This window comes from Camelina sativa, chromosome 16 (genome assembly GCF_030686135.1).
Source record: "Camelina sativa cultivar CO46 ecotype springtype chromosome 16, ASM3068613v1".
Lineage (NCBI taxonomy): Eukaryota > Viridiplantae > Streptophyta > Magnoliopsida > Brassicales > Brassicaceae > Camelina > Camelina sativa.
The window spans coordinates 20883048-20910295 of NC_141895.1; the positions used below are offsets into that span (position 1 = coordinate 20883048).

The 27248-nt window shown below is 36.2% G+C and overlaps 2 protein-coding genes, 1 long non-coding RNA gene and 1 pseudogene across 3 annotated transcripts; 2 read left to right on the forward strand and 2 right to left on the reverse strand.

Moving 5' to 3' along the window:
* Window positions 1-10993: 10993 nt before the first annotated feature.
* LOC104750988 (SUN domain-containing protein 4) lies at window positions 10994-13849 on the reverse strand. The gene is made up of 3 exons (XM_010472848.3): window positions 13398-13849; window positions 12913-13147; window positions 10994-12759 (listed from the first exon to the last, which is right to left on the reverse strand). The coding sequence occupies exons 2-3, from the start codon at window positions 13082-13084 to the stop codon at window positions 11144-11146; spliced, it is 1788 nt and encodes a 595-aa protein (XP_010471150.2). The 5' UTR covers window positions 13085-13147; window positions 13398-13849; the 3' UTR covers window positions 10994-11143.
* A 3615-nt stretch (window positions 13850-17464) lies between these two features.
* LOC104750989 (endoglucanase 9) lies at window positions 17465-19508 on the reverse strand. Its single transcript, XM_010472851.3, has 5 exons — window positions 19285-19508; window positions 18695-19198; window positions 18440-18589; window positions 18238-18349; window positions 17465-18149 (listed from the first exon to the last, which is right to left on the reverse strand). Exons 1-5 carry the CDS (start codon window positions 19477-19479, stop codon window positions 17656-17658), a joined length of 1455 nt encoding a protein of 484 aa, XP_010471153.1. The 5' UTR covers window positions 19480-19508; the 3' UTR covers window positions 17465-17655.
* LOC147925794 (uncharacterized) lies at window positions 17990-19791 on the forward strand. Its single transcript, XR_015585297.1, has 4 exons — window positions 17990-18128; window positions 18209-18339; window positions 18430-18637; window positions 18706-19791. It is a non-coding gene; the product is annotated as an uncharacterized LOC147925794 (long non-coding RNA).
* Window positions 19792-21900: 2109 nt separating this feature from the next.
* Window positions 21901-24478, forward strand: LOC104750990 (receptor-like protein 11 pseudogene; annotated as a pseudogene).
* The last annotated feature ends 2770 nt before the right edge of the window (window positions 24479-27248 follow it).

Sequence of the window (27248 nt, forward strand, 5' to 3'; positions counted from 1 at the left end):
ATCTGAGTTTGTTACCAACGGTTGTGACCTTAGTTTAACTTGTTGAGATTGTAAAACGCGTACATATTTAACTTTATTTCATGCTTTCATTATCCAAAACCAAAAAGTGAAATTTTAGTTCCACAATTAAGATACTAAAATTGTTGGCTAATCAGCATACAGATTAGTGGATACCAAGCATGAAATTTACAGACTTTCTTTCATCCTACACAAATAAATCACACGTCAAAATATATGATTATACCTTTATTTTAATTATTTTAAATTGCATGAACAAAAATTATTTTTATGACTAAATTAGCATGACTTGAGTTGAAAGGTTTTGTTTTAATCTTACACATCTACATATCTTACACGTTTCAGTTTTCACTATAATTCGTCGTACACAATTAACTGCAGTATACTACTATTCATAGTTGTTTTTATTATTGGTTAATGTTACGATCTATTGTTAGATTTGCACTCCAATCCAATCAACGAAACCTCTCAATCCACTCAAAGAATCGTGAAACAGCTCAAGAACAATCAAAGAATGAAAACGATAAAGAAACGGAGCACACAACGAAATTGTTTACCCAATTCAGTGCAATCGATGTGCCGAATCAGTTCGGCAATCCACTATATCAAGGTGATGATACAAGTACAAAAGGTGAGCTCAACAATGGAGTCTCTCTCTCATTTTACAAGAATGCGATAGATAAATCGATTAAAAAAGAAGAAGAGATATATCAAGTATATATACCTATACCCGATTATAACAGCAAACCCTCTCTCGCGAAAAGAAACTTTACTTTACTTCTTCCACACCGGTTCAACGAGCTCCCAATAACCGGAATTAATTCATCAAAACCAAGTGACTAAACCATCCACAAAGTTGAATCAGAACCAATATCACAACACTCCACCTTGATACAACTTTCATCAACCTCTAATGAACTGCACTACATGAACCTAACCTTCGGCTAAATGCTTATTCTCCTCTTACCTGTACAGCTTTAGAAACTCTAAAGCTGCCTCAAACTTAGGAACAGGAATGCCTTTTGTAAGCATATCGGCAGGATTAATAGAAGTATGAATCTTCTGTACCTCAACCTCTCACGCTTCGATTATATCTCTGATGAAGTGGTACTTGACTCCAATGTGTTTAGTCCTTTCATGAAACACATTGTTCTTGGACAAACATATAGCTGACTGAGAGTCACTCCAAATTGATGCAACTTCTGGCTTCAATCCCATATCTCCCAATAATCCTCTAATCCACATTGCCTCCTTAACAGCTTCTGTAAGGGCAATGTACTCAGCCTCTGTAGACGACAAAGTTACTACCTGCTGCAAACATGATCTCCAACTAATAGTATGACCTCCAACAGTGAATACATATCCACTAGTTGACCTTCTTCTTACCAAATCTGCAGCATAATCTGAATCGGAGAATCCACAAACACGGAAATCTTCACCTTTGGTGTAAACCAAACTTAAATATGTAGATCCTCTGAGATACCTCAGTAACCACTTGACAACTTCCCAATGAACATCACCGGGTCTGCTCATAAACCTGCTCACCAAACCAATAGCATGAGCAATATCGGGTCTTGTTCCCACCATCGCATACATAATGCTTCCTATAGCACTTGCATATGGAACTGTATCAGTATCAATACACTCTTCATCCTTCTTTACTTCGGTTAACTTGAAATGACCCCCAATCGGTGTATTGACATCCTTTGCTTTATCCATTCTGAATCTTTTCAGAACCTTCTCCAAATAACCTGACTGAGTCAGACGCAAGATATTCTCCTTTCGATTCCTTACAATATCAATTCCGAGAATTCTACTTGCTGCTCCCATGTCTTTCATATCGAACACTGAGCTCAACTCCTTCTTGAGTTCCTTAATCACTGACATACTCTTCACTGCTATCAACATGTCATCAACATATAGAAGCAGATAGATGTACTCACCTTGACTTATCTCCTTAACATACACATAAGTGTCATGAGGACTTCTGACAAACTTTTGCTCCATCATTGATAACTCTCTAATTTACATGTTTTTAGCATATTTTTTTGTCCATATTTTGCATTCTTTACACCCTTAACTAAGAAATTTTAGGTCATTAACTGTAGGATTTAACCTTTAGGCCATTTAGGGTGTTGCATTCCTGCATTTGCATACTTTGGATGAAAACATGTGTTTTAGAGCCTAAAATGGGGAGAAACAAGGACGAATCCGAGCATGTACCCGAAGGAGCCATCGAGCTGGAAGAACAGTCCGAACACCAACATGATCGAGGAGGATCCAAGAGAAGGAAGAACAACCCGAGAGTCTACCTGAAGAGCAACCCGAGCACATCCTCGTGCACCCCATCGAGCAGACCCTCGGGCAGGACTAGGAAGCTAGGGTTAATGGGTTTCCATATATAAACCTCCCCTCTTCTTCCTCGCAAGAGAGCACGCCGCAAACCCAAAACCAGAGAGCGAGAGCTTCTGTGAGAGAACTGAGCGACTTAAAACACTTTTCACTTTTTGTTAGGATTTGTTTCATAAATTTTTATCATTTCTTCAGATTTCTATCTTTTATTCTTACTTCTCTACTCTATCGTTTATTACAATGCAATTTTCATTCGTATATGCTTTTGTTTTCTTGCAATGATATCTGAGTAGTGTAGCAAAGTTTCTAGAGATGTGATAGATGATTTTGTGTTCTTGATCAGTTAGGATGTCTTAGTTTGATTGTATATGTTTTATAGATTCCCTTCTAGGTTGGTGTTCTTAATGCTGTCAACAAACCAAGAGGGTGAGATTAGATCTAAGGTGTTTTACCACCGAGAGGTGTAGATGAAATGCTTGAATCAACCAATGCTAGAGGTTTACTCACTTAGCCTAAGAGATTAGATGAGTAAGGGGTTTACTAACAATAATGAATCGGTTATTATTGCTTGCTTGGTCATGTTTCTCCAACGAGAGTTGGGTAGGGGAATGATCAAGGTTGATTGTTTCTATCACGAGAGTGTTTTAAGAAGATATTAGAGATTCATTGTTTAGGGAATATTTGCTTGAGGCATGTAAGACATCTGTACTGGTCAAGAACACTTAGGATTCGATTACCCCATCCTTAGAAGCTTTCGTATTTTAATTACTTGCATTTTTATTCATCACTCGATCCATTACCCGAATAGGTACACGATCACCTGCTTCGAGTAACCTCTCGAGTTGTTCATACTTCATTTGCTTACTCGATCATCCCACCCGATCCTGTACTCGAATGCTTGCATCGAGTGCTTAGATCGTGTGGTTCTTTGTTTATACTCTTTTCTTTTATTATTTTAGGATTGTTAGATCAAAACCAACTTTTGCTTGGCTTGACTTGCATTGTTCTGATTGCATCCTTCCTGCTAGCATAAACAACCATTTGGATTGATAACCCTTTGTACTACAACTGCAAAGGGAATTGCTACCCTGGGTGAAAATCCTGTTGTCAATCATAAAAGCATTAAACCTCTTTTTCCATAGTCTAGGAGCCTGCTTCAATCCATATAAGGACTTCTTCAACAATCAAACTTGATCTTTACCTGAATTTACCTTGAAACCTTCTGGTTGCTCCATGTATAGGTCTTGATCAAGCTCACCATGCAAGAATGATGTTTCCACGTCCATCTGCTCTAACTCGAGATCGTCTTTAACGACTAAGGACATCAGCACCCTTATCGAGATATGCTTCACAACCGGAGCAAACACCTCTTCATAATCAATGCCCTTCTTCTGTGTGAACCCTCTGAACACAACCGTGCCTTGTATCTCTTTGACTCAACTCCAGGAATCCCAGGTTTCAACCGATACAACCACCTGCAACTGATTACTTGTTTGTCTTTTGGCCTATCTACTATGACCTAAGTTCCATTCCTCTTGAGATAGTCCATCTCATCGATCATCCCTTCATTCCAAAACTCCCAGTACTTATCTTCTTTTGCCTCATGATAACATTGCGGTTCACAATCAACCTCCTCTGAAGCCATTAGTGCAAAAGCACATTGTGTATAATCAGAATACTTAACTGGAGCTTTAATCTCACGCTTAACTCTATCTCGAGCTAACTGATAGTTTTCGACACTTTCTCCACTTGCAGGGCTTTGATCCTCTGTTTCAAAGTACTCAGTTTCTGAATCACTTGAAACCTCCTGAGTAACTCCACCTGAAACTGAACTTTCTCCCTTCTTAAGCACCTGAATACCGAGTTCTGATGATGACTGATCCAACTCACAAGGACTCTGACTTACCTTCTCAATCTGCTTGTTGTCCTGAAGATCCTTATAAACCAAATCTTTATGAAAGATTACGCTTCTACTGATCATGCATTTCATCTCATCTAATAACCAGACCTTATATCTCTTTGTACCCTGAGGATAACCTATGAACACCCCTTTCAATGCTCTAGGCTTGAGCTTCCCTTGGTCGTGGTGTACAAGCAACCGAACCAAATCTCATCGAATGCTTGTATCCAAGTTTTCTACCTAACCACAACTCCTCTGGAACATTATGATCAACAGCTGATGAAGGAGACCTTTTCACAAGATAAGCAACTGTAGCTGCTGCTTCTGCCCAGAAGGGTTCTTCTAAACCCGACTCATTTAGAAGACATTGCACCTTCTCCATAAGAGTCCTATTCATTCTCTCAGCGACACCATTCTGCTTTGGTGTGTAGGTGCATGTCATGTGCCTCTCAATACCATTCTTCTTGCAATACTCATCGAACATGGTGTTGCAGAATTCTAGCCCATTATCTGTTCTGAGGACTTTAACCTTCTTATCCATTTGTTTCTCAACAAGTTCCTTCCATTCGCCGAACCGATCAAATGTTTCATCCTTAGACTTTAAGAACATAAGCCAAACCTTTCTTTTCTTGTCGTCAATGATTGACAAGAAATACTGTTTTCCTGAGAGTGATGGTGTGACATTAGGAGACCCCCACAGATCAGCATGAAAAATATCCCAATGCATCCTTAGTATTGTGTTTCCCTATGTTGAAGCTCAACTTCTTGGACTTACCCATAACTGAATGCTCAGAGAAGATCTGATCTTTCACGTCTTTCTTCTGCAACAAGCCTTTATCTACCAATACCTTCATACTGTTTGAGCTTAAGTGACCAAATCGACTGTGCCATAACACTGCATTGTCACTCAACTTCTCTGCATTACAGTTTTCGGTTACGATAGTCTCTCCATCAAGCACATACAACCCATTCACAAGAGTTCCAGATAAAGCTGTAGTGTTATTCTTGAAATACTTGACCTTCCCATCACCGCCTTCATGCTTATAATCCAGCTTGTCAAGAGTACCCGTTGATATGAGGTTTCTTCGTAAATTGGGAACATACTTAACCTGATTTAGTACCTTGATAGATCCTCCATTAGTACTGATCCAAATGGATCCTTGTCCCTGAGACTCTACTGAGTGATTATCACCAAGCAGAATCGTTGTAGCCTGTTTCTCCTCAAAGCTACTAAACCAATCCCTGCGTGAAGTCATGTGAGAGGTACAACCTGAATCCAAAATCCAAAGATCCTTGACCAACTGATCATTAACGCTCAGAGCTTCAGAAAACACTAACTTCTCTGTGATGACCCTGACTTCATTCTGATCCTCATTATCCATCTTTCTCTTCCTAGCATAGCAATCCTTCTTTAGATGCCCTTCCTTTTTACAAAACCAGCAGACAACCTTCGATCTTGAATTTGACCGACTCCTGCCTTTACCTTTAGAACCGTTCTGTTGTCCTCTTGTTTGAGATCTGCCTCTCTCCGTAGTGTACAAAGCTGCAGATGAGGCTCTCTCAGATACCTTTGTTTCAGCAAGATCTTGTTCTAAAGACTTAGCTGATGACACCACATCTTGAACCGATAGACTCTTATTCCCATACTTAAGCGTATGCTTCAACTGATCGTAGCTCAAAGGCAGAGAGTTTAGCAACAACATTGCTTGAACTTCTTCAGTAACCTGAATCTCCAGACTCCCTAACTCTGCAACTATCTTCAAGAAATCATCTACATTCTGATCTATCGGCTGAGCATCAATCATCTTGAACGAGTAGAAATTTAGTTGTACGTAGATACGATTAGGTAACGACGTTTCCATGTACAGCTTATTCAATAACGCCCACATCTCAGCTGCAGTTTCACAGTGATGTACCTTTCTCAGAACTTTATCTCCGACGAGGTTTATGATGATTGTCAACGCTTGCTGAGATTGATCAATCTTGATCGGATCTGGCTCTTATTTTGTTTGCGGTGGCGTAGATCCTAAAGATTCTTCAGATGAAGCCTTCTTCTCCTCACTCTTGGACAACGGAACGGTCTTAGTTAGAGTGAAATCCATGAGGATGCCTTTCAAGCCAAGAACTCCCAACTGTGCTAAGATTCTTATCTTTCATAGCGAGAAATCGCTATCTCCATTAAACACCATGATCTCGATCCTTGCAGTTGTAGCCGCCATCGATTGATCGGATCGGAGCTGGAACCCTAACCTCGCTCTAATACCACTTTGTTACGATCTATTGTTAGATTTGCACTCCAATCGAATCAACGAAACCTCTCAATCCACTCAAAGAATCGCGAAACAGCTCAAAAACAATCAAAGAATGAAAACGATAAAGAAATGGAGCACACAACGAGATTGTTTACCCAGTTCAGTGCAATCGATGTGATTACACCTACGTCTGGGGCCGAATCAGTTCGGCAATCCACTATATCAAGGTGATGATACAAGTACAAAAGGTGAGCTCAACAATGGAGTCTCTCTCTCTCACTTTATAAGAATGTGATAGATGAATCGATTAAAGAAGAAGAAGAGATATATCAAGTATATATACCTATACCCGATTGTAACAGCAAACCCTCTCTCGCGAAAAGAGACTTTACTTTATTTTTTCCACACCGGTTCAACGAGCTTCTAGTAACCGGAATTAATTCATCATAACCAAGTGACTAAACCAATCACAAAATTGAATCAGAACCAATATAACAACAGTTAAAGTATTAGCAGAGTCACACATTTCAATTTTAACATAACGCTAAACAAAAGTAGAGGATAATATAATTTGATTAGTAGCGATAGAAAGCGGTGCAGCCAACAGCAGAATTCAAATGGACACATGTCTGTTTCATTTCTATTAGAGGAAACTACAAAGCCCAATAGTATGATCCATTAATAGTATTAAAACCCATGTAACTAGGATTTCTAAGTGAGATAGGTTCTATATATACATATAATGAATCTAAGAAATGTAATTTTGAGAGTTGTCTCAAAAGTCAAAACAACTCTCCTTCATCGTAGTTGTCGCCAGCTCCTTTGGCATATGAAAGTGAAGTGATACATCTGTTTCCATCTATCTTACACGTTTTAGTAGTTTCGTTCTTTGGATACAATTAACAGGTTCATATTATTTATTTTTAAAGGTTTTCACTTAAAAAAAATTATTAGTAGTTTCGTTTCCACCTATACGTATACAAACTTACTTGCCAATTCTTTTCAGTTTTTTTTTTTTCATAAATGCATGAGAAATTCACACCCAAAAGTTGAATAACTCTGTTTTATGAAGGGCTCTCAAGCTTAAAGTCATATCTGAATTGCGAACGAACATTATTCTTTAGAACAAATAAAGATTAACACGACAATAGAATTATTATTTAGAAACACAGTTGTAAATTAACTGAACTGAACGAACATTATTATTTTAGCCTAAGCAAAGGTCAACACGACAATAGGTATGATAACGAACAATCCCAATAAGACCTATAACCAGAGGCAGACCATTATTATTTACTTATTTACCATACATAAAGAAATTAACGACAATAGGACTTTGAGAGAGTGAACAACCAAGAGTCTCTGATCATAATCAGCGGACCAATTCTTGTTGTTCACATACACTACAAGAAAATAATATGACAGTTACACTAAAAATTGTTGCAATAGCTCCATATTTTGTTGCAATAGCTCCATATTTTGTCGTATAATTGTGATGTACGTTTGCAACTTTCATTTGTTACAAATTATTGCCACAGAAAAAATATAGCAACGAAGTAATATATTGCAATATGTGTTGTATTAATGCAACAATATTTATGCATGTATAATCACGACGGTTTAATGCAATTATATATTGTCTTAAATAAATGCTACGTAAAATATAAAGCAAAAAATGTTATAAATTTGTAGTAATTATTTTTAAATATACGCATATCGCATATATTTTATGACGATGCTCACAACTAAAAATGTTGCAAATATTGGCCAATTAGCGTAGAGATTACTAGATACCATGCATGAAAAGTGACAAATTTGCTTTCATGAGTTTCATCTTACACGTTTTAGTAGTAGTTTGGTTCTAATTCTAATACATTAATCACGCGCCAAAATATTGATAACAAGTTAACATTTTTCTAAAGGTTTTCACTTTAATTATGTTTTGTCTATTGAGAAGGATGATTACTAGACTAACACAGAGATTTGGTGTAGCCAAGCCAAGCACGACTTGCAAGGTTTTCTTTCATCGTACAAATCTAGTCGTCAATGCACAAAATAAATTCAGATATAGAATTTAAATTTTTAAAAGTTTTTCTCTTTTCACTCTTAATTATTCTTTGTACGCAATTGTTAAAAGAAAGGTTTTCACGTATAAGCATAAGATACTTACTTCAATCCTTTTAAATTCTTTTATTTATTTTTAATCGAGATACTCGTTGAGGATTGTTTGGCTTATATGTTAGGATTTTTTTTTTTTTTTTAATGTTAGGATTTAAAATTGAAAGAAAAATGAAGTAATATAATACCGGCCTGGTCCCCTCGCTTCAACGGGAAAAATGTCAAAAAAATCTTCAACTTTATTTAGGACGTTTTAATCACCAAATTTTGAGATGCCATTTTAATCACAAACTTTCCGTTGACTTGGCCATAAAATAACAAAGTTTTGTTGACCTCGCCGTTTTAGGCACGTCGTTTATTCTCTGTTAAAGACCTAAAAAACAGAGTAAATTGCATGTTATCTGCTACTGATTAGCATAAACAACCACGTTTTTAACACCAAAAACAACATTGTTTATCAAATTGAAGACACTAAATCCCCAAATTGATTCCAATTTCATAAATAGAAAGAAAACCCTAAATTCTCTCTATACCATCCATGGCACACCATACTCACCGATGCAACCAGATGTGTATTATAGAGAGAATTTGAGGTTTTCTTTCTAAGATTAGGGATTTAATAAACGTCATTCCTAAAATGGCAAGGTCAACAGAACTTTGTTATTTTATGGTCAAGTCAACAAAAGTTGGTGATTAAAATGACATCTTAAAAGTTGGTGATTAAAACATCCTAAATGTGAAAGTTAGGGATTTTTGATGACATTTTTCCCTCGCTTCAACTGTTTGTTCGTTTTATTGGTAATTTTATTAATTAAGACCCATACTGAATAAACCGGAATTTTAAGGCGTTTCATTGGTAATTAAGACCCGTATTAAATTAAACCGGAATTTCAAGGACAACAGAACAATACAGTACTAATCTTCCATTGAACCGGCCAAAACTCATGTATTAAAATCTTATGGACACTGCATAAGTTAACCTACTATAGTTTTATGGGAAAAAAACTAGATTGACCAAAATTAAGAGATTAATTACTTAATTAACTCATAAAATATGAGGGTTAGTTGAATTATTTTTATGCCTAAAATACCCTTTTTGCTTTGTCAGAAAACAATAAAAAGTCAAATTTACCCTTTAAAAAAATTCCAGCATTTAAAAAAAAAATAAAAATAATTTCAAAAGTCTATCGGACTAGTTGTGACAGATTTGTTTATTTACGACAGATTGGTTTTTGCACGACAGATTTTTTTGTGCAAGTCCGACAGATTTATTTTGGATGACAGATTTATTTGAAGATAGTTACGACAGATTTATAATTAGTGACATATTTATTTAACGGCATACTTATTTATACAGACACCACAGACTTTCATAATATATGGCAGATTGGTTATAATATGTGGCAGATTTATTTTTTACAGTTGTTACAGATTTATTTTTCGCTAAAAATATATCGTATTGTGACAGATTTTTTTTCTGAAAAATAATTACTAGTTTGACGTCTAGTGATAACAGATTTATTTCATCTTACACCAGATTTTTTAATTTAACTAAAAATATGTCGTTTGATAACAGTTTTGTTAAAGTTTTTTAAAATTGCTAAAGAGACCTACATTAAAACCATATGTTATGGCAGATTTGTTTATGTTATGACAGCTTTGTTTTTGGCTTAAAAAAATCTGTTGTTTGATAACAGATTTATTAGATGTAATTATAGTCATAACAGATTTATTTTATGTTATGGCAGATTTGTTTTTTGTTATAACAGTTTTGTTTTTGGCTTCCAAAAATCTGATGTTTGTTACCAAATTTGTTTAGATTAGTTGTCATATTCGTCATTAAAATCATTAATTGTTTCTCTATTTTCTATTTATATATCATATTCTTATACATTAACATAGATATATGTTTTAAGTCATATTTTATACATCTTTTTTTTGACAAATCATAATTTTATATATCAGATTTTTAATCATATTATTTTTCTAGAGATTTGAAGAAAATTATATTTTAAACATCAACGCAGATATATTTTTTAAATAATATTTTTAATCATATTTTATTTCATTATAGTTTTATAAAATATGTTTTCAAATTTTTTTTTCAAAAAATCATATTTTAATACATAATATTTTTATAAACATATTTTCAAATAAAAATATTTAAAAATTATATTTTAACTTATTATTTTATACACTACATTTTCTATTCTTTTTTTGTTTTATTCTTTTTTTATTTCAACTTTTCGTTTTTTCTAATAAAAAACTTAATTATTATTTTTTTTGGTTTTTGGTCTTTTTGCATAAATATTGTGTTAATCTAGTAATGAGATACTATAGTATGTCAATTGAGTTATTTTTACCCAAATTTGGGTCAATCTAGTGTATTTTCACTAGTTTTATTGGGTACTAATTCTCTATATAAACAGGACTCAAACTAAAACTCTACAGTAAAAACTCTAGAAAACAAAAAGAAAGACCAAAACTGAGAACTCTTCTCTCATCAAAGAGACAAAATGAACATAACGAATGTCGAGCTTATCAATAACAGTAGCCAAGCCAAGCCTCCTGGCTTCTCTGCTCGACCTATCCCCTTACCGAGCACCACGGCTGCAACTGCTATAACCCCAAACCCAACACATATTGTGAACACAACCACACCTTTCTTCTCCATCCACTCCATTCTTTCCAACACATGCTCTAACCTCTCCTTCACTTTCTCTTTCTCATTCTCAGCCTTCTCTAGCTCTGCCTCCACTCTCATCCGCCACTCCTTCATCTCCATCGCCTCCTTCTTCGTATTCTCTTCCCTCTCCTTCATTCTCGCAACCTCAAGACTCATAGTCTCCACCTCCTTCTCTCTCTTGCTCGCCTCAAGGTCCATCTCTTTAAATATCTTCCCGTAACTCGAGCTCCGTTCCTCCAAGTAACTCTCAAGCACTGATAAGCTCACGTCAAGCGACCGTATCTTCTGCATCAGTATCTTCAGGACCGTGTCCCCTGGCATTCTGCTTCCTGGTTGATGTTTTATCTCTTCCACAGGATCTGGCAGCTTTTTTCTCTCAGTGGATACTTCAGCTTTCACAACTGCAACCTCTGGTGAGGTTTCTTTTTCCTTCTCCTTCTGTTTACTCCTGTTTTCATCGCTTTCAGAGGACTCTGTCGCTTGTACTGGCATCTTCTCTTTCTGCTCAGTGTCTCCTTCTTGTGGTTTCAGTATGTTTTTGTCTTGGATAGATATCAAATCCTCCAGCATTCTCTCCACAGCGTCTACTCCGTAGACTTCTAGTAAACTCAAGGTGCAGTAGAATTCTGAACCGTAATGGCTTAGGAAATTTAGCTTTAGATATCTCACCCACTGAGGATCCACGAGTGTAAAGTTCTGCTCATGCTTCATGTTTAAAGCCGTGAAGTTCCCTAGATGAGTCCAGGTCTCAGTCGGATAAACCAAGGTGCCTAGGATCTCAAATTCCTTCAGATTGGAAGAGTAATGCTCGAAATTTGCAATCTTGATTGTGTTCACCAACGTTTCTTCTGAGAGCTCTATGACAACGAATTTGCCTTCAGTAGAACACGGGTTTCGGAGATACTTGTCTTTGTCCCGGGTTATGATGCTTGAAGGTCCTTTTGCTTCCTTGTTAGAAGCTAGGACCTTTGCACCTTTTGAAGCAGCTGCGTAGTTGTACTCTTTGCCACCAGGTTCCATCCTGTGAATCACGCCGCTGACTTGGCCTGACAAAGATTTGTCTTCAGAATTTGACGTCCTGCTCTTGAACTCATCAAGGCCAAGCGGGACTGCACGAGATAGCTGATCAAGCTTTGAAGCACTCGTCTCACTATCATTCCCTTGACCTGTGGCTGTGCTATTACTTATCTGACTTGGCTTCACAAACTTACTGTCTTTATTTTCTGTAACATTTCCAGCAGTTGTGTCATCTTCTTTTGTTTGCTTCAATATGATGATTTCTCCGGCTGCGGCTTTACCGCCGACCGAACTCAAATCAGGAGTAGAGTGGACAGAGGCAGACGCTAGTGATGGTGCATCAACAGGCTTACCTGTCTCATTTGCCTTATCATCATCTGGTTTACCTTTTTCCACAGAATCCACTAAAGACCTACCTGCAAATAGCCAATAGTAAGCGTTAAATACACTTATAAGTCTATACATCTTCATGATTATCATATCTCTAAAAGCTCAGCAGTTCTTTAACCATATAATCTAATAAATGTTTTCGCAAATTCAATCCAAATTAGGAACTTAAAAAAGGTTACCTTTGTCACCATCAACATGACTGATCCACAATGTAGATAAGAAGACAAGCCCCCATATGAGAAAAACAAGAGACAATGAAACTTTGTAGAAGCGATTCCTTCCATTATTATTATTAGAACTAGTCTCAGAAACTCTTCTTCTAACCAGAAGAGCTCTCCTTGATCTTTGCATTTCACATCCAACCAAAAAGATCAGATCACCACCAAAGAAAAACTAAAAAAGTACTGTTCACACCTGTTCATAATGAAACCGATGCACATCAGATTCACAAATAAAAGCAAATTGTGTAAACTATATAAACCCAGAGAGAAACAATCGCAAACAGAGCACTTGATTCAAAGCTACACAAATAAAAACAAAAACTTTTCCTTTAAGGTGAAGGTATACCCTACCCAAAATAAAGAGAACGACCCAGATTATTTAAAACTCGATTACCAGATCCAAAATTACGGATACGAAATTGAAGAAGAAGACTAAAAGTTACCTGAGAAGCGAATCGGAGATTGAAGAAGATAAACACCGATTCGAGAAGCTTCTACTGTAAAATAAACCCTTTTTTCAACGCCGCCGTCTCCGATGAGTGTCCGATCTAAAATGAAATTCCGACGATCTACCTCGTCTCTGCATCTCAGAATCCGATGAAACGCACCTCAATCTCTCTGCCACTTTTTTTTAATCACGGGACTTATATAGAACTCGAACACAATTTACAATGTTAATTTTTTTTAACCGTTGTGGTGTTAAAGATAAAAGAGGCGAAGAGTCAAAAAAGAGACTTTCAAATACAAAATTGAAAAACCGCGGAAGAATCTGTAGAGTCGACGACAGAACTGATCCGCAAAAGAGACAATGGGAAAGAGATTGGCTCTGTCTCTGTGTCTGTCTGTTGAGAAGAGTTTGGAGCAGCGCAATTTAATATGATTGTACCGGTCAATTATTTTGAATTTGCAAATTGATTTCTTTTAAATTTGTTTCCTTACTAATTAAAATTAATTGTTTTATTACCTTACCTTCTAATCTAAATTACATGTATATGTGCCAGCTTAGCTGTAAAGTGACTATAGTAGTTAACAAATAAAATATTCACCTTTTTTTTTGTTTTGTTAATTTAAATCTTTATGTTTGACTTCAAAGATTTTTTACTTCATTAGGTTTCCTTTATTCATTCATTGTTTTCAACTTTGATTTGATTTTATTTGCTTTATTAAAATTTTGAATTTTTCTGGATCTATCCCAATTCCCAAATGTTAATTACAACTAATTATTTTTTCTTTTTAATTACTACTAATTAATACTATGGGGATATTGATAATTCATTTGTGGGGTTAATGGAATCATGGATGTAGTAGTTATGGCCTTTGCCAAATATTTTCAGCGCATTTAAATTTTTATAGCTTTCGAAAAAGTAAAATTACAGTTTCCCACTCATTCAGTTTCTTTCTACGAAGACAAGTAATCATTGTCTTGCTAAACCTTTTTCAAATTAGTTTAAAGTAAATCTTCCTAGGACTCTTAACATTGAAATTCACCTTTATGATTGTTTTGATTTTTCTTAATTACTTCATTTTGGTTTATATACTAAACCTTTCTCCCAAAATAATTAAAACCAAAAACTATATACTAAATCGTTTAGATACTTTCTAATTAGTCTCAATAAAAATAAAAAACATAAAAATAAAATAAAAAACTTAATTTTTGTTTTTGGTTTATTGTCTTTTTTTAATTTGCCACAAGAATGAGTTTTTTGTGTTATCGTTTCGCTTTCCGTTTAAATAGTATAAAAATAGCGTTCATCATTTTACGCGTTTCCCTGCAGATATTTTTGATTATCGTATCTCAAAGTTACTCATGCATAATTGATTTGTTCGAATTATTATAGATCACGACTTACAGCTGGTCAGCTTGGCGTCGGTCACAAATATCACGATGACATGAGGACAAAATTTCGTTCGTTTTCTAGTAGATGAATCATGAATCTAACAGCCACATCAGGTTGAGTTTAGTAGATAATTCGATATAATTGGTTAGACAATTTTTCAAAGTTATTATAAAACCGGATAAAGGAAAATAACAAATATAAACTCTATTCTGCACTAATTAATAATTATGCGTGGATGATCGATTGAAGATATTTCAACGCTTCAAGCGTACGTGTTTTAGAAATTAAGACATGTGATGCTATATATTACAAACTGCAAACACACTATATGCTAGTTTAGATTGGTAATTAGGAATCCAAACTTTGACGATGCTACGAGCTCATAATTTCTATTAACAGACTTTCAGAATCAGCAATAACACCGATATATCGAACCAAAAAAAAAATAGATGGATTAACCTCATGGCATCCTCTTATAAGCTTAGGATTTTAATCACTAACCATTTTGTTGGTTTCCTAATTTTGACCATTGTTGATTGTCCAAATCACTTAACACTTAAGTTATACTTTCAGTAAGTTGATGATCTTGGGGAAATTTGTTTGTATTCCAGTGCTATATAGCAGTAGCTAGCCAATTTGAAAAGTTATACAAGCTATATACTATTATTGTCTTCTAATTCGCAGAAATGCTTTGGTTGTTGGTACAATAATAAATTTGAAAATCAAATACAATCGTATTCAAAAATAGGAAACTAGTGAACGATATAGAAGGAGAAAATGGAGAATGAGGCAATGGGTCCAACATGATGTGAACTAGATGACGTGGCGTAAAGAAAGAGAGAGATAGAGGACAGCTTCGATTGCTCCCTTCTCCTCCGACACCTGGCGTATTCATGTGCGTCGACCTCGCTTTGGCCGACCTCTTTTTACATTTTTACTCTTTTTTTTTTTTTTTTTATACTATTTTCATCTGTGTGGATCATGAACCTTGCTGGTCACGTTAACTATGAAATATTTGTAACACATTTCTTCAGCGGTTCAGTCAGTGTCTAATTTTGCGTCGGTAAAATCCAATATACAATTACCAAACCGAATCGATCAATACGCTGCGTTTTGACTATCTCTAAAAAAACGGTATAAATAAGTCACTGGAGATTTTTAAAAAGTCCAGCTAGGGTAATAATAAAGCGGCGGTCGATCGTGATGGATTCATCGCCGAACACTAACAAAGCGGTAACGGAGACGCGGTTCTCTGACCTCAAACATTCAAACCTATTCTCTCCTGCGACATTATCGAAACGCTAAAACGGTCCTTTTTCGAGTTCTGTACGGCTGTTCAGGCCGAGATGATCCCTTTACTCTGCAGCAACAAGGATGTTGTCGTCTGACGCTACCACCGGTTCTGGGAAAACCCTAGATTTCCTCGTCCCACTCGTCGAAATCATCCGTGGATCCCCCTCCTATACTCCTATCCTCCCAAGCCTCACCAGGTTCTCTTCAAGAAAGAAGATGCTCTGAGAACGCATCTGATGTCATCCCGATTGTAAGAAAACACTTGCATGCCGCTACAATGTATTTGCTACAATGTATTTAGATACGTGCAGGCGTGCAGCTACCATGAAGGAAAAAATGCATTTGTTTCTTTAATTATTTTGTCCAAGCTTGGAAGGAGCATCACTGCTTTAACATTCTCAGGTTGTTTCATGAGGCTCTCAGTAGTTTTTTTTTTTTTTCTGTTTTCCCAAACATTTTTCTTGCTATTTAGCTTTTGCTATTGAGAAGTTTTCCTTTTTGCTTACTTGCAGATGGCAAGAACTTGAAATCGGAAAGCTAGCCATGGGAATATGCCCTCTTGTTTCTTCCTTCAATGTCTGAAGTTAACCAAGGCAGGCTTTCTAATGAGGGTTTCACACCCGTCGAAGGCGTTACTTTTGACGACATAAAATTCAAGTAGGTTTCTATCCTTGAAACACTTACGATATCCTCTGTTTTCTTAGTTACCTAGTTACCATTTTGGTACAGTGAAAGTCCTTTACATATAGAGAGACATCAAGGCTCATATTTTAGGGGACACAAACAAGATTTTGTTGTCTCAAGTCAATGCGCTCTGAGACAAGACATCAACAAGTAGGCACTAGGCATTTCTCTGAATCCGAATGTTTTGTAATAAATGCAGGGACAAAACCCGGGAGAAACAAAGACAGCAAAACTTACTAACCAGGAAAGAGAGAGGACAAGCAGAGAAAAGAGTGAGAGGCTTGTGATTCTAGTAAAGGGTGAAGAAGGTTAACGGGGAAGCGGAGACAAGCAATCCAAACAGCTGAAGATAGAGAAAAGTTGGATCGAGACCGCATTGAAAAAACAAAATAAAGGGTTGATTACAGAAGATGTATATACAAAATTCACAGGATTTCATTAGAGCAGAGATAGGGTGGTGGTGGCCGGTGGGATAAGAGTAATAATTAGAGCAGAGAAAGGGCATGTTTTGAAAATAAAATGCTACAACAATAGCTTTAAGAATCAAATAATTGAATCAAAAATAAAAATAAAAAATTAAGAAACTATTTTAATAATCTTAGTTTTATTAAGAGTAATTAATCTTTTTATATAGATGATATCGTTAATCATGCAAACCTTCTTGTTTCATGCTAATGTTATAACCAAACATCAACTAAATAAAGACCACGAGAATATTTTTTGCCGGGTCCATTAATATTGGGTCTTAGCCCATTTAGAGTTTAACAACACTTACTGATTTTTTTCACGTTAGGCTTGGGCCAACGGATCTGTAGCTAAAACAGGAAACTAACAAAACGAACACTACTCTCATCGGAGAAAATGCACGGCGGTGGCGGATTCAATATCAACCCGCTCGACCGGAGGCGAAGTAAGCCAAAGGTCCGACGAAGGCGGCGTTAATGTAAGTAGCCGGTTCCGAGTGGCTATAATCGTCTCTCTGATCTGGATACCCATCGTTTTGATTCGGACCTCCTACGATTGCTCCTGTGAGAATGTTAGGGTTAGGGTTTTGAGTGTAGAATGATTGGAATCCGCCGTTGCAGCCTAGGGATTTAGAATGAAGTGAGTGTGAAGGAAGCGAAGATGCTCTGTGGTGGATTCTTTTGGGGAAATTTGATCCGAACCCAACCATGTACGACATTCTGATTGGGTTATCTCCGAGTATGTAATCAACTTGTCGCTTCGATAGGCTTATCAAGGCGTTTGGGACTATAACGGAGCTTCCGCAGTTGAATGTGTGTTTTGTGGCTTTCATGTATTTGGCGTAAGTCGTGAGCAAGAATGTTATGGAGGTTACGTATTGCAGATTGCTTTGAGGTAACTTGTACATTAACCCCCCTGTAAACAGTAAAGGTATTATCATTAGTCTAACATGTAGAGGTTTGTGTTGTTATTAGGCATTTGATATAGTGAATTAGATCATCACCTTGAGTGTATTGGGTAGATGAGGAAGGAGAATCTGGAAGGATTTGGCACATGAAATTCTCAGCTGCTTGCTTGTATGGTTCGAAGTTGATGTCTTTGTTAAGTAATGCTCTCTGCCAAAAGTAACAGATTTTTGTTTGTGAAATAGTGAGTCAGATAGTCTGATGCTAAAGCATGATTTGTTAATAAGCAGGGAGACAAACCCGTGACAGAAGAACATAGGCACCAGCATATTTGTTGTCCCAGCTGAAGATGTCAGGTTGATCTCCACCTCCTAAGGATTTTATAAAGTTTGCGTAATACGGGTTATTGGTTGCTCTCAGCAGCCAGGAAGCACCCCACATCAGCTCGTCCTGTCATCATAATAAATTCACATTTCAAAATGAGGATCACATGTTGTGGTAAGAGTGGTTTAGTTGCAGTGAATTTTTATAAAGATGAAACATATGAAAGTAGACCTTGTAACCAGAGTAGGAGCAGTAGAAAGGACAAACGGATGAAGAAAGGGAATCACTGTAAGCTCCCCTGTACTGAATGGCGAATTGCATCACATCCTTAGCTGTTGCCAGCAGCAAACGCGAATACTTAGAATCAACTTTTCTGAAAACCATAGAAGCTGCAGCTAGAGCTGCTGCTGTTTCAGCTGCGACATCAGAACCAGGGTTAGAAGGGGAAACAGAGTAAACTGTACGAGGTGTGTCCATGTCTTCAGGCCGTTCCCAGCATTTATGATCAACGTTAGGATCTCCTACCCCAACATAAAGCTTGCCGGGAGTGGCTCTAGCACATTTCAGCAGATAATCTGTGGCCCAACGGATGTTTACACGTGCGTTTTGCAGCTCAGGACCCATCCTCTTACCGTACTCAAGTGCGCTCCATGAGAGCATCGTGGTGGTAAACGCCATTGGGAAATTGAACTTCACGTTGTCGCCTGCGTCGTAGTACCCGCCGGTTAAGTCCACCTGCAATTCATATAAAAATTTACCTGCTTAAATTAGTTATCAATGTCACTTCTACAACAGGTTAAATTGATTGAGGGTGTGTTTACATGAGCGGAGGAGCCATCAGAAAGGCCAGAGCTAGCCCTCCATGAGAGTTGTTGGCCTCTAGGAAGGCGACCGGATCGCTGACCTTGGAAGAAAAGCAATGACTTGGAGAGAGCTTCTCTGTAGTTTTGGTTGGCATCAACATTGCCTGTGAGAAGAGACGAGAAAAGGAAAACAAAGAAGAAATGAGAAGTCATTTTCCAAAGACAGAGAAGTAAGTTGCTTTTGAGGTACAAATCTATTACGTGCAGGTCCACATATATATAGAGAAAGGGAGATGCAGAGATAAGAGAGAGAATGATCCGGCGCTGATGGAAGCGATAAATATGGCTTTTTGGGTAATCAACGTGCTCCTAAACAAAAGTACCTTAATTTCTCCAATCTAAATCCTCTTTTTTTAACTATTGTTAAACTTTAGTCTTCTTTATCTGTTCAAATTCCTCTTTACTTTTTCTTTGTAAATATTTGTCTTTTAAGTGTTGAAAAATGGAATAAACTAGGATTTGGCATTAGTGGAGGGGGGGGGGGGGGGGGGGGGGGGGGCGCTTTGGGAAGCAAGAAAGTCGTAACAGTTTCTCCTATTTCCGAAGAAGTAGTATTTGCCATTAGTGGGCACATGAATGAACGAAATATAAACGCACATAACGACTTTGCGTCTTCTTGAAAATATACAGTTATGGTCAAAAAGACCAAATGCAAAACAGCAAAAGCGGGACTTTCTAGTTTCTAGTACTATAAAAGATGAGGAGATTGAATGATTTATGGTATAAAAGTTTTTATAAATTGCTTGATATTTTACATTTGCACCCAAATAAAAAAAAATAAAAAAGTTTGCTTGATATTTATTTATACATTTGTTATCTTGTTGGAATCAAATCTTGTTGTAAGAGTTAACAAGTTAAGAATCTTATTTTCAAATGTGCATTCTTTTAGTTAATTTAGCAATATATTACTTCTTGAATCATTATTAAAGGTTTGTTATTTTTGTATTTGCTAGTTACTACTACTTAGTAGTTAGTACGTAGTACGTACTAGTATATACTAGCAATTACAGCATATTTTTTTTTTTGAAATGAGTAGTTTCGAGTTAAAATTGGATATAGTAATGTGTTCAGGTTATGGGGTATAGTCTAGTTAGGTAGTTTGTAGTTAAAATAGGTTAGGGTTTAACTTTAAGGGATTGTGAATTTAAAAAGAAGAGACAAAAAGAGAAGAGGGGAAGCGTGAATGGCGCCAAGATAACGGCGCCGAGTCTTGGGACTTAATAAAAAAAAAACGTATGGTTAGGTTAGTGTAATGGAGACGAAATTGATGCCTTAATCCACTTTCTTATATGTTTGTCCCTCTTTTTATGCATGTTTTTATTATAATACTACTACTCTTCTACTAATATTATTCCACGGATCTCTCTTTGTTTGCTTTATTTTTGGGACATTCTTTTTCTACTTCGTGTAATAATAACAAAAGCGAATAAAATAGGGGACAACGTGTCTGCTCGATGCCATTGATCTTCTGATAGATAGTACAATGAGTTAACAGAATGATTTTTTTTTTGTTAACAGAATGATTATTATCATGGGTATAATAAACATACCACGGTTTAAGCAGACGCGTGATCAGAGCTATAGGTATTACTTATTAGTAATTGTAATCATTCGATGTCACTACTAGTAATAGTAAATATTAATATTGATTTGCATGAGAATAATAGAATAAGAGATTTCTAAATTATTTTTTTTTCTTTTTCTTCTTACACATGCTTAGTCTTTTACTTATGTGAACCCACTGATAGTCTACTACTCAAAGAATTTCCATTGGTTTTGGCAAATGATTTTTTTATCCTTATGCCAAAAAAGCAAAAATGTGTTTCTTTTTCTACTTTGTTCGCAAGATTCTTTTTATTCTTTCATGATTGTAGCCTTCTGACTGGCTTTCCCATTTGGTACTTAAGGAGGATTGCTTCCGCGGACCGCGACTATGCTCTAATAATAAATATACAGTAGTTTTTATACAATAATGAGAATATTTATACTCTATCCATCAAAGCTTAAATGAGTTCGATTATAATGATTAAGAATTCATTTGACTCTTTCTTTCAAACGAACCAAAATAATTAAATAAATGTAGGTGCATTATATAGGCATGATCGCATTACATATATGTAGGCCATTCGTATTAATGGGCCTTCACAATCAATTAATTTGGAAACCAAATCAGGCGGCTTGTTGATGCCAAAATCAGTGTATGTTGCCGGAGTTGTTCCCTTACAAATAACTTTTGGGTAACTAATAGCTTTAGTTAATTTTCAAGCCTTTTGGATTTGTCAGATCAATTATTCAGATGGACATTATCTAGCCATCTAATATACGTGAAGAACGATGATGCTATATTTTTGTTTAGGAATAGAGATGGGATTCAAGACTTGAGAGTTACTAATATTTTTGGAGCGATTGACTGAGTCAATGGTTTACGTGGAAAACTTAGAGACACGTGTGACACAAGTAATTATTGATGATAAAGCAGAGTTGAAGATTTTGACGAAATCAACTGAAATCCACTGAAGAGTCTCTTCTTCTTAAAGAGAGCCAATGATGCATAACATCAGTACATCACCCATTCATTACTTACAACAACACAGACTCAAAAAAAAAAAAAAGATATGATGATTCCAAGCCATCGTTATTGCTTTTATAGTGTTATTACCATCTATTTCTTCCTCCTAATCCACACTCTTGCTTCTCCTACAGTTCACTTCTGCCGCCACGACCAGAGAGATGCTCTTTTGGAGTTCAGAGACGAGTTTCCGACAAGTAATAATACATGGAGAAGTTCATGGAATAAGAGCAGTGATTGCTGTTTCTGGGAAGGTGTCAGTTGTGATGATAAAGCAGGCCAGGTGATATCACTCGACCTCTACACATCTCTCAACAGCTCTTTAAAAACTAATAGTAGCCTTTTTAGACTCCAATATCTTCGTCACCTCAACCTTAGTAACTGCTTTCTACAAGGAGAGGTTCCTTCTTCACTAGGTAATCTTTCTCATCTCACACTTGTTGACCTTTCTTGGAATAAATTGGTGGGTAAGATTCCAGCTTCAATAGGCAATCTAAACAATCTAAGAAACCTTAGTCTTGCCTATAACAATCTCGTAGGAGAGATTCCTTCTTCTTTAGGAAACCTTTCTCGTCTCAAAAGTCTTGAACTTTCGAATAATGGTTTGGTAGATGAAGTTCCAACTTCCATCGGAAACCTGAACGAGTTAAGAGTCATGTCACTTGACTTAAACAGTTTAAGTGGCAAAATTCCTATTTCCTTTGTCAATATAACGAATCTTTCCTATTTAAACCTAGCTTATAATAACTTCTCATCCACGCTTCCATCCGACATGAGTGGATTCCACAATTTGAGGTACTTTGATGTTGGTTCAAACTCCTTTCACGGGCCTTTTCCTAAATCTTTGTTCTCGATTCCATTGTTACGATCAGTTATTCTAAAACAAAACCAGTTCACGGGACCTATAGAGTTTAAGAATATATCTTCATCATCTAAGCTTTGGGCTCTAAACCTTGATAGTAACCAATTCGATGGTCCAATCCCTGAATCTATATCTAAGTTTCTCAACCTCGCACTGTTGCATCTTAGCCACAACAATTTCACTGGGCCAATCCCTAAGTCTTTTTCAAAGTTAGTCAACCTCGATTTTCTTCGTCTTTCTAACAACAAGTTGGAAGGTGAAGTACCAAGTTGGGTATGGAGTCTAACAGCAGTGACGCTTTCTCACAATTCTTTCAGCAGTTTGGAAAACTCTTCACAAGAAACATTGATCAAAGGGTTGGATTTGAGTTGGAACTCGTTCCGTGGACCCTTCCCTCTTTGGATATGCAAGCTTAAATGGTTACGTCTCTTAGATTTGTCCAACAATCTCTTCAGCGGCCCTATTCCTACATGCTTAAGGAACCTCACTGTTTCTCTTACCGAGCTAACTCTGCGGAACAACAACTTTAGTGGGACTCTTCCAGATATATTTTCCAATGCTACCAAGCTACAATCATTAGACGTTAGTCAAAACCAGCTGGTGGGAACTTTTCCGAAGTCTTTAATCAATTGCAAAGCTCTACAGTTTGTGAATGTGGAAAGCAACAAAATCAAGGATAAGTTTCCATCATGGTTGGGATCTCTACCATCACTAAATCTTCTCATCTTCAGATCAAACAAGTTCTATGGGACGTTGTATCATGACCACATGTCCATTGGGTTTCAGAGTTTAAGGGTCATCGATATATCTCATAATGACTTGGCTGGGACTCTCCCACCTTACTATTTCTCCAACTGGTGTGAAATGACCACACTAACCGAAGGAAATGGCCAGTACATGGCAAGTCTTCCTGCTTATTCTCTAATCTATCAGTCGGTGGAAATAGTGAATAAAGGAGTAGAAACTAGCTTTGAGCGGATCCGGCAAGACTTCAGAGCCATTGATTTTTCTGGAAATAAAATTTATGGTAAAATCCCTCAATCTATAAGCGTTTTGAAAGAGTTGCGTCTTCTCAACTTGTCAGGAAACGCATTCACAAGCGATATCCCACGATCATTGGCAAATTTGACTAGTCTCGAGGCATTAGACCTATCACGTAACAAGTTGTCAGGTCAAATCCCTCAAGATCTTAGTAAACTCTCTTTTCTGTCATACATGAACTTCTCTCATAACCTTCTTCAAGGTCCAGTGCCACGAGGCACACAGTTTCAAAGGCAGAAGTGTTCTTCATTCTTGGACAACCCAAAACTCTACGGTCTTGAAGAAATTTGTGGAGAAAACCTTGTCCCAAATCCTAAATCGCAACAACAACCCAAGGAGTTGTCAGAGAAAGAGGAAAAAAAGTTCAACTGGGTAGCAGCTGCAATAGCCTATGGACCTGGTGTATTTTGTGGATTGGTGATCGGACATATCTTCACGTCACACTATCATGAGTGGTTCACAGAAAAGTTTGGTCGAGGAAAAAATACTTAAGAGTCACTTCACGTGTTCGTTAAACCCTATCTCTTGTAGTCTCGCTAAACTTTTGTGAAGCATTGTGTAACGTACGTCTTGTTTCTAGGTGTGTCCTCGTTTGTGTTTTAATTTTCTATTTTATGGTTTTGTAATAAACGTACTATAATTGATGGATTTTTATTAATATATAGATCTTGGTTTTAAAATGTATACTTTGTGTTTTGGAATTCTCACTATTGTGCTGTAAACTATTATTAAACGAGTTTACAATCAGAATACTCAATTTTGTATTCTTTGATGTTGGTTCTTCTTATAATGGCTTTCACATCTGGTTGAGAAGGAAAACAGTCGATTGCTTTCCATGAACCACGATTGCAATTTTTTTTTTCTGACAGGCATACTCTATATAGGATCTACCAAGGGAAAACGGTCAAAATCAACCCCAACTATTTGTGAAACGCTTATATGTGTCAAGACATTTCAATGCACAATAATGAATCACAATAAGCGTTTATATAGCCTATTTATTCTAAATGCACAATGCACACACTACAAGAAAACAATCAATTTGCTAGGAATATTTGCGAGGGAAATTATCTCTCGCAAATTTGCGATGGAATTGCGAGGCATTTACTATAAACATAAAATTCCTAGCAAATTCCTCGCAAATTTGTGAGGAAGAGGATCCCCGGAAATCCATCGCAAATTTGCGAGGGATTTGCAAGGTAAGTTAACATTCTTCGCAAATCTATTGCAAATTTGCAATGGGTTTGCGATGATATTATCCATAGCAATTTTTCGAGGGATCTGCGATGGAATTGCGAGAGTCATCGCAAATCTGTAGCAAATTGAGAAAATAAAATTCAAAAAACTACTTATAAAACTTAATCGAATTTTATTTTAAATACATTTCAGTGTTCTTAAGGTTCATCAAATAAATTTATATACCCCAAATCCTATACATCAAACACTTAGACTAACTCAAAACCCTAAATCATAAACTCTAAACTTTAAAAATTCTAATCATAGAAATTAAATCATAAATCGTAAAACCAAAACCAAAACTTTTCCATTATATATACATAAAACCGATATTGAAAAAATTAACATATATATATCTACTTTATATAAAATCAATCTTTTAAAAATACTATATATTTACTTATAAATTTAAATCACTAAACCTGGAATCTCAATTATATATACGACTGTTTTGTGAATGTTTAATTATAAAAAATAAATCATAAAAACCTAGTACAGATCCTAAATCATAAACTCTAAAACTTAAATTTTTAAATTTTGGAATTTAGAAATTAAATCATAAATTCAAATATTAATATTCTCTAAAGTCCAATACTTGGAAAAAAGTTCATGTATACAAAAAAGATATAAATATTTGTAAATACGTTTAACTCAAAAACTAAGAAAAATTAGTGAATATACATATATTTTAAGATATGTTTAACTTTAAAGCGAAGCAAATTAATGAATTTAATTTACAAATACGTTTAAGATATTTTGTCTACCTTTAATATACCAAATAATACTCCAAATTACAAAATTAATAAAACAAAAGATATTGAGTCCCTATTGGTTAGTTCATAGAGACATGGATTGATCTTTTAGTCTATCATGAACCGTTGATTAGATTAAATCTGACGGACACCATTGTTTCCCTTTTTTTTTTTCCTTCTCCTCTTCGTCACCTCTTCTCCTCAATCCTCATCCATCCCTTATCCCTAAGTTACGAACAGAGATGAAGGATAATCATGGGTTTATACGCTTTTCTCTTATCCCTTATTCCTTATTCCTTCTTTACTTCGTCACCTCTCTTGACATAAAAATGATGAAGGATAATCAAAGAAATCCAGAGATCTAAAGGAGACAGTGGCAGAGCAAAATCTAGACCTGAGTAGAGTAAAGTCCGCCGCAGACAGAGATTTGACCACCACCACGAAACAAGACAGAGCAAGATTTAGATCTGTTGCCTGAAGATCTCTGAATCCGAACTCCTCTTCTAGCCACCACTATAATTAAAGATGGAAACAGAAATCCGGCGACAGAAAAAGAGTGCTAAAGGAGACGGTGGCGGAGCAAAAGGCTTGTGCCGCGAGTGGAGCTAGTGCTGTCCCCTTCACCGGGTTGAGAATCTGGTTGGTTTGAAGATCATTTTTGAGGGATTATTTGGCCAAGAGGCCGACATACTAGCAGTTGGCAACAGGGCTCGTCGGCAACGGGGGCTCGTCGGCTGTGGGATTAGGGTTTTTTTGGTTTGTTGATTTTAGCTTTCGGTTCAACCGACAATTTGTAATTGGTTCAATTTTGTAACTCTTAACCAATTCCCGGTTTGGGTGTATTTATTAATATCAATATATATTAATTTTAAAAAACCTGTCACTAAATCTATAATTATATATATATATATATATATATATTTATATGCTAAATAAAATTTTAGATATATTAAATTATTTAAGAAAATAATATTTTCTTTAGTTTTTCATTTTTATGTTTCCTTGCAAATCCATAGCAAACTTTGCGAGAGATGTACTGTGAACGGAACTGCAAGAAATTTGCGACCGCTTTTATTCCTCACAATTTGCAATGATTTTGCGAGGGATTTAGTTCCTAGCAAATATTGCGAGGGATTTGCAATGTTGATTATTTTGCGAGAAACGAATTGCGAGGAATTGATTTCCCTCGCAAATCCCTTGCTATAGTCGTTTTGCGAGGGATTTGCTAGATATTTTTCCATTGCAAATCGAGTGTTTTCTTGTAGTAAAAATGCGTTTATATAGCCTATTTATTCTAAGCATTCTAGATTTGGTTGGAAATTCTATTATTGCAGATAATGCATTTGTAGCGACATAACACTAAAAATGTTCATAAAACTTTGTATATTTGTATTTAGTTTGGGATATCGATATGTTTAAATGATCTCTATAATTAGGCAAACAATCGACATTCGACTTTAGA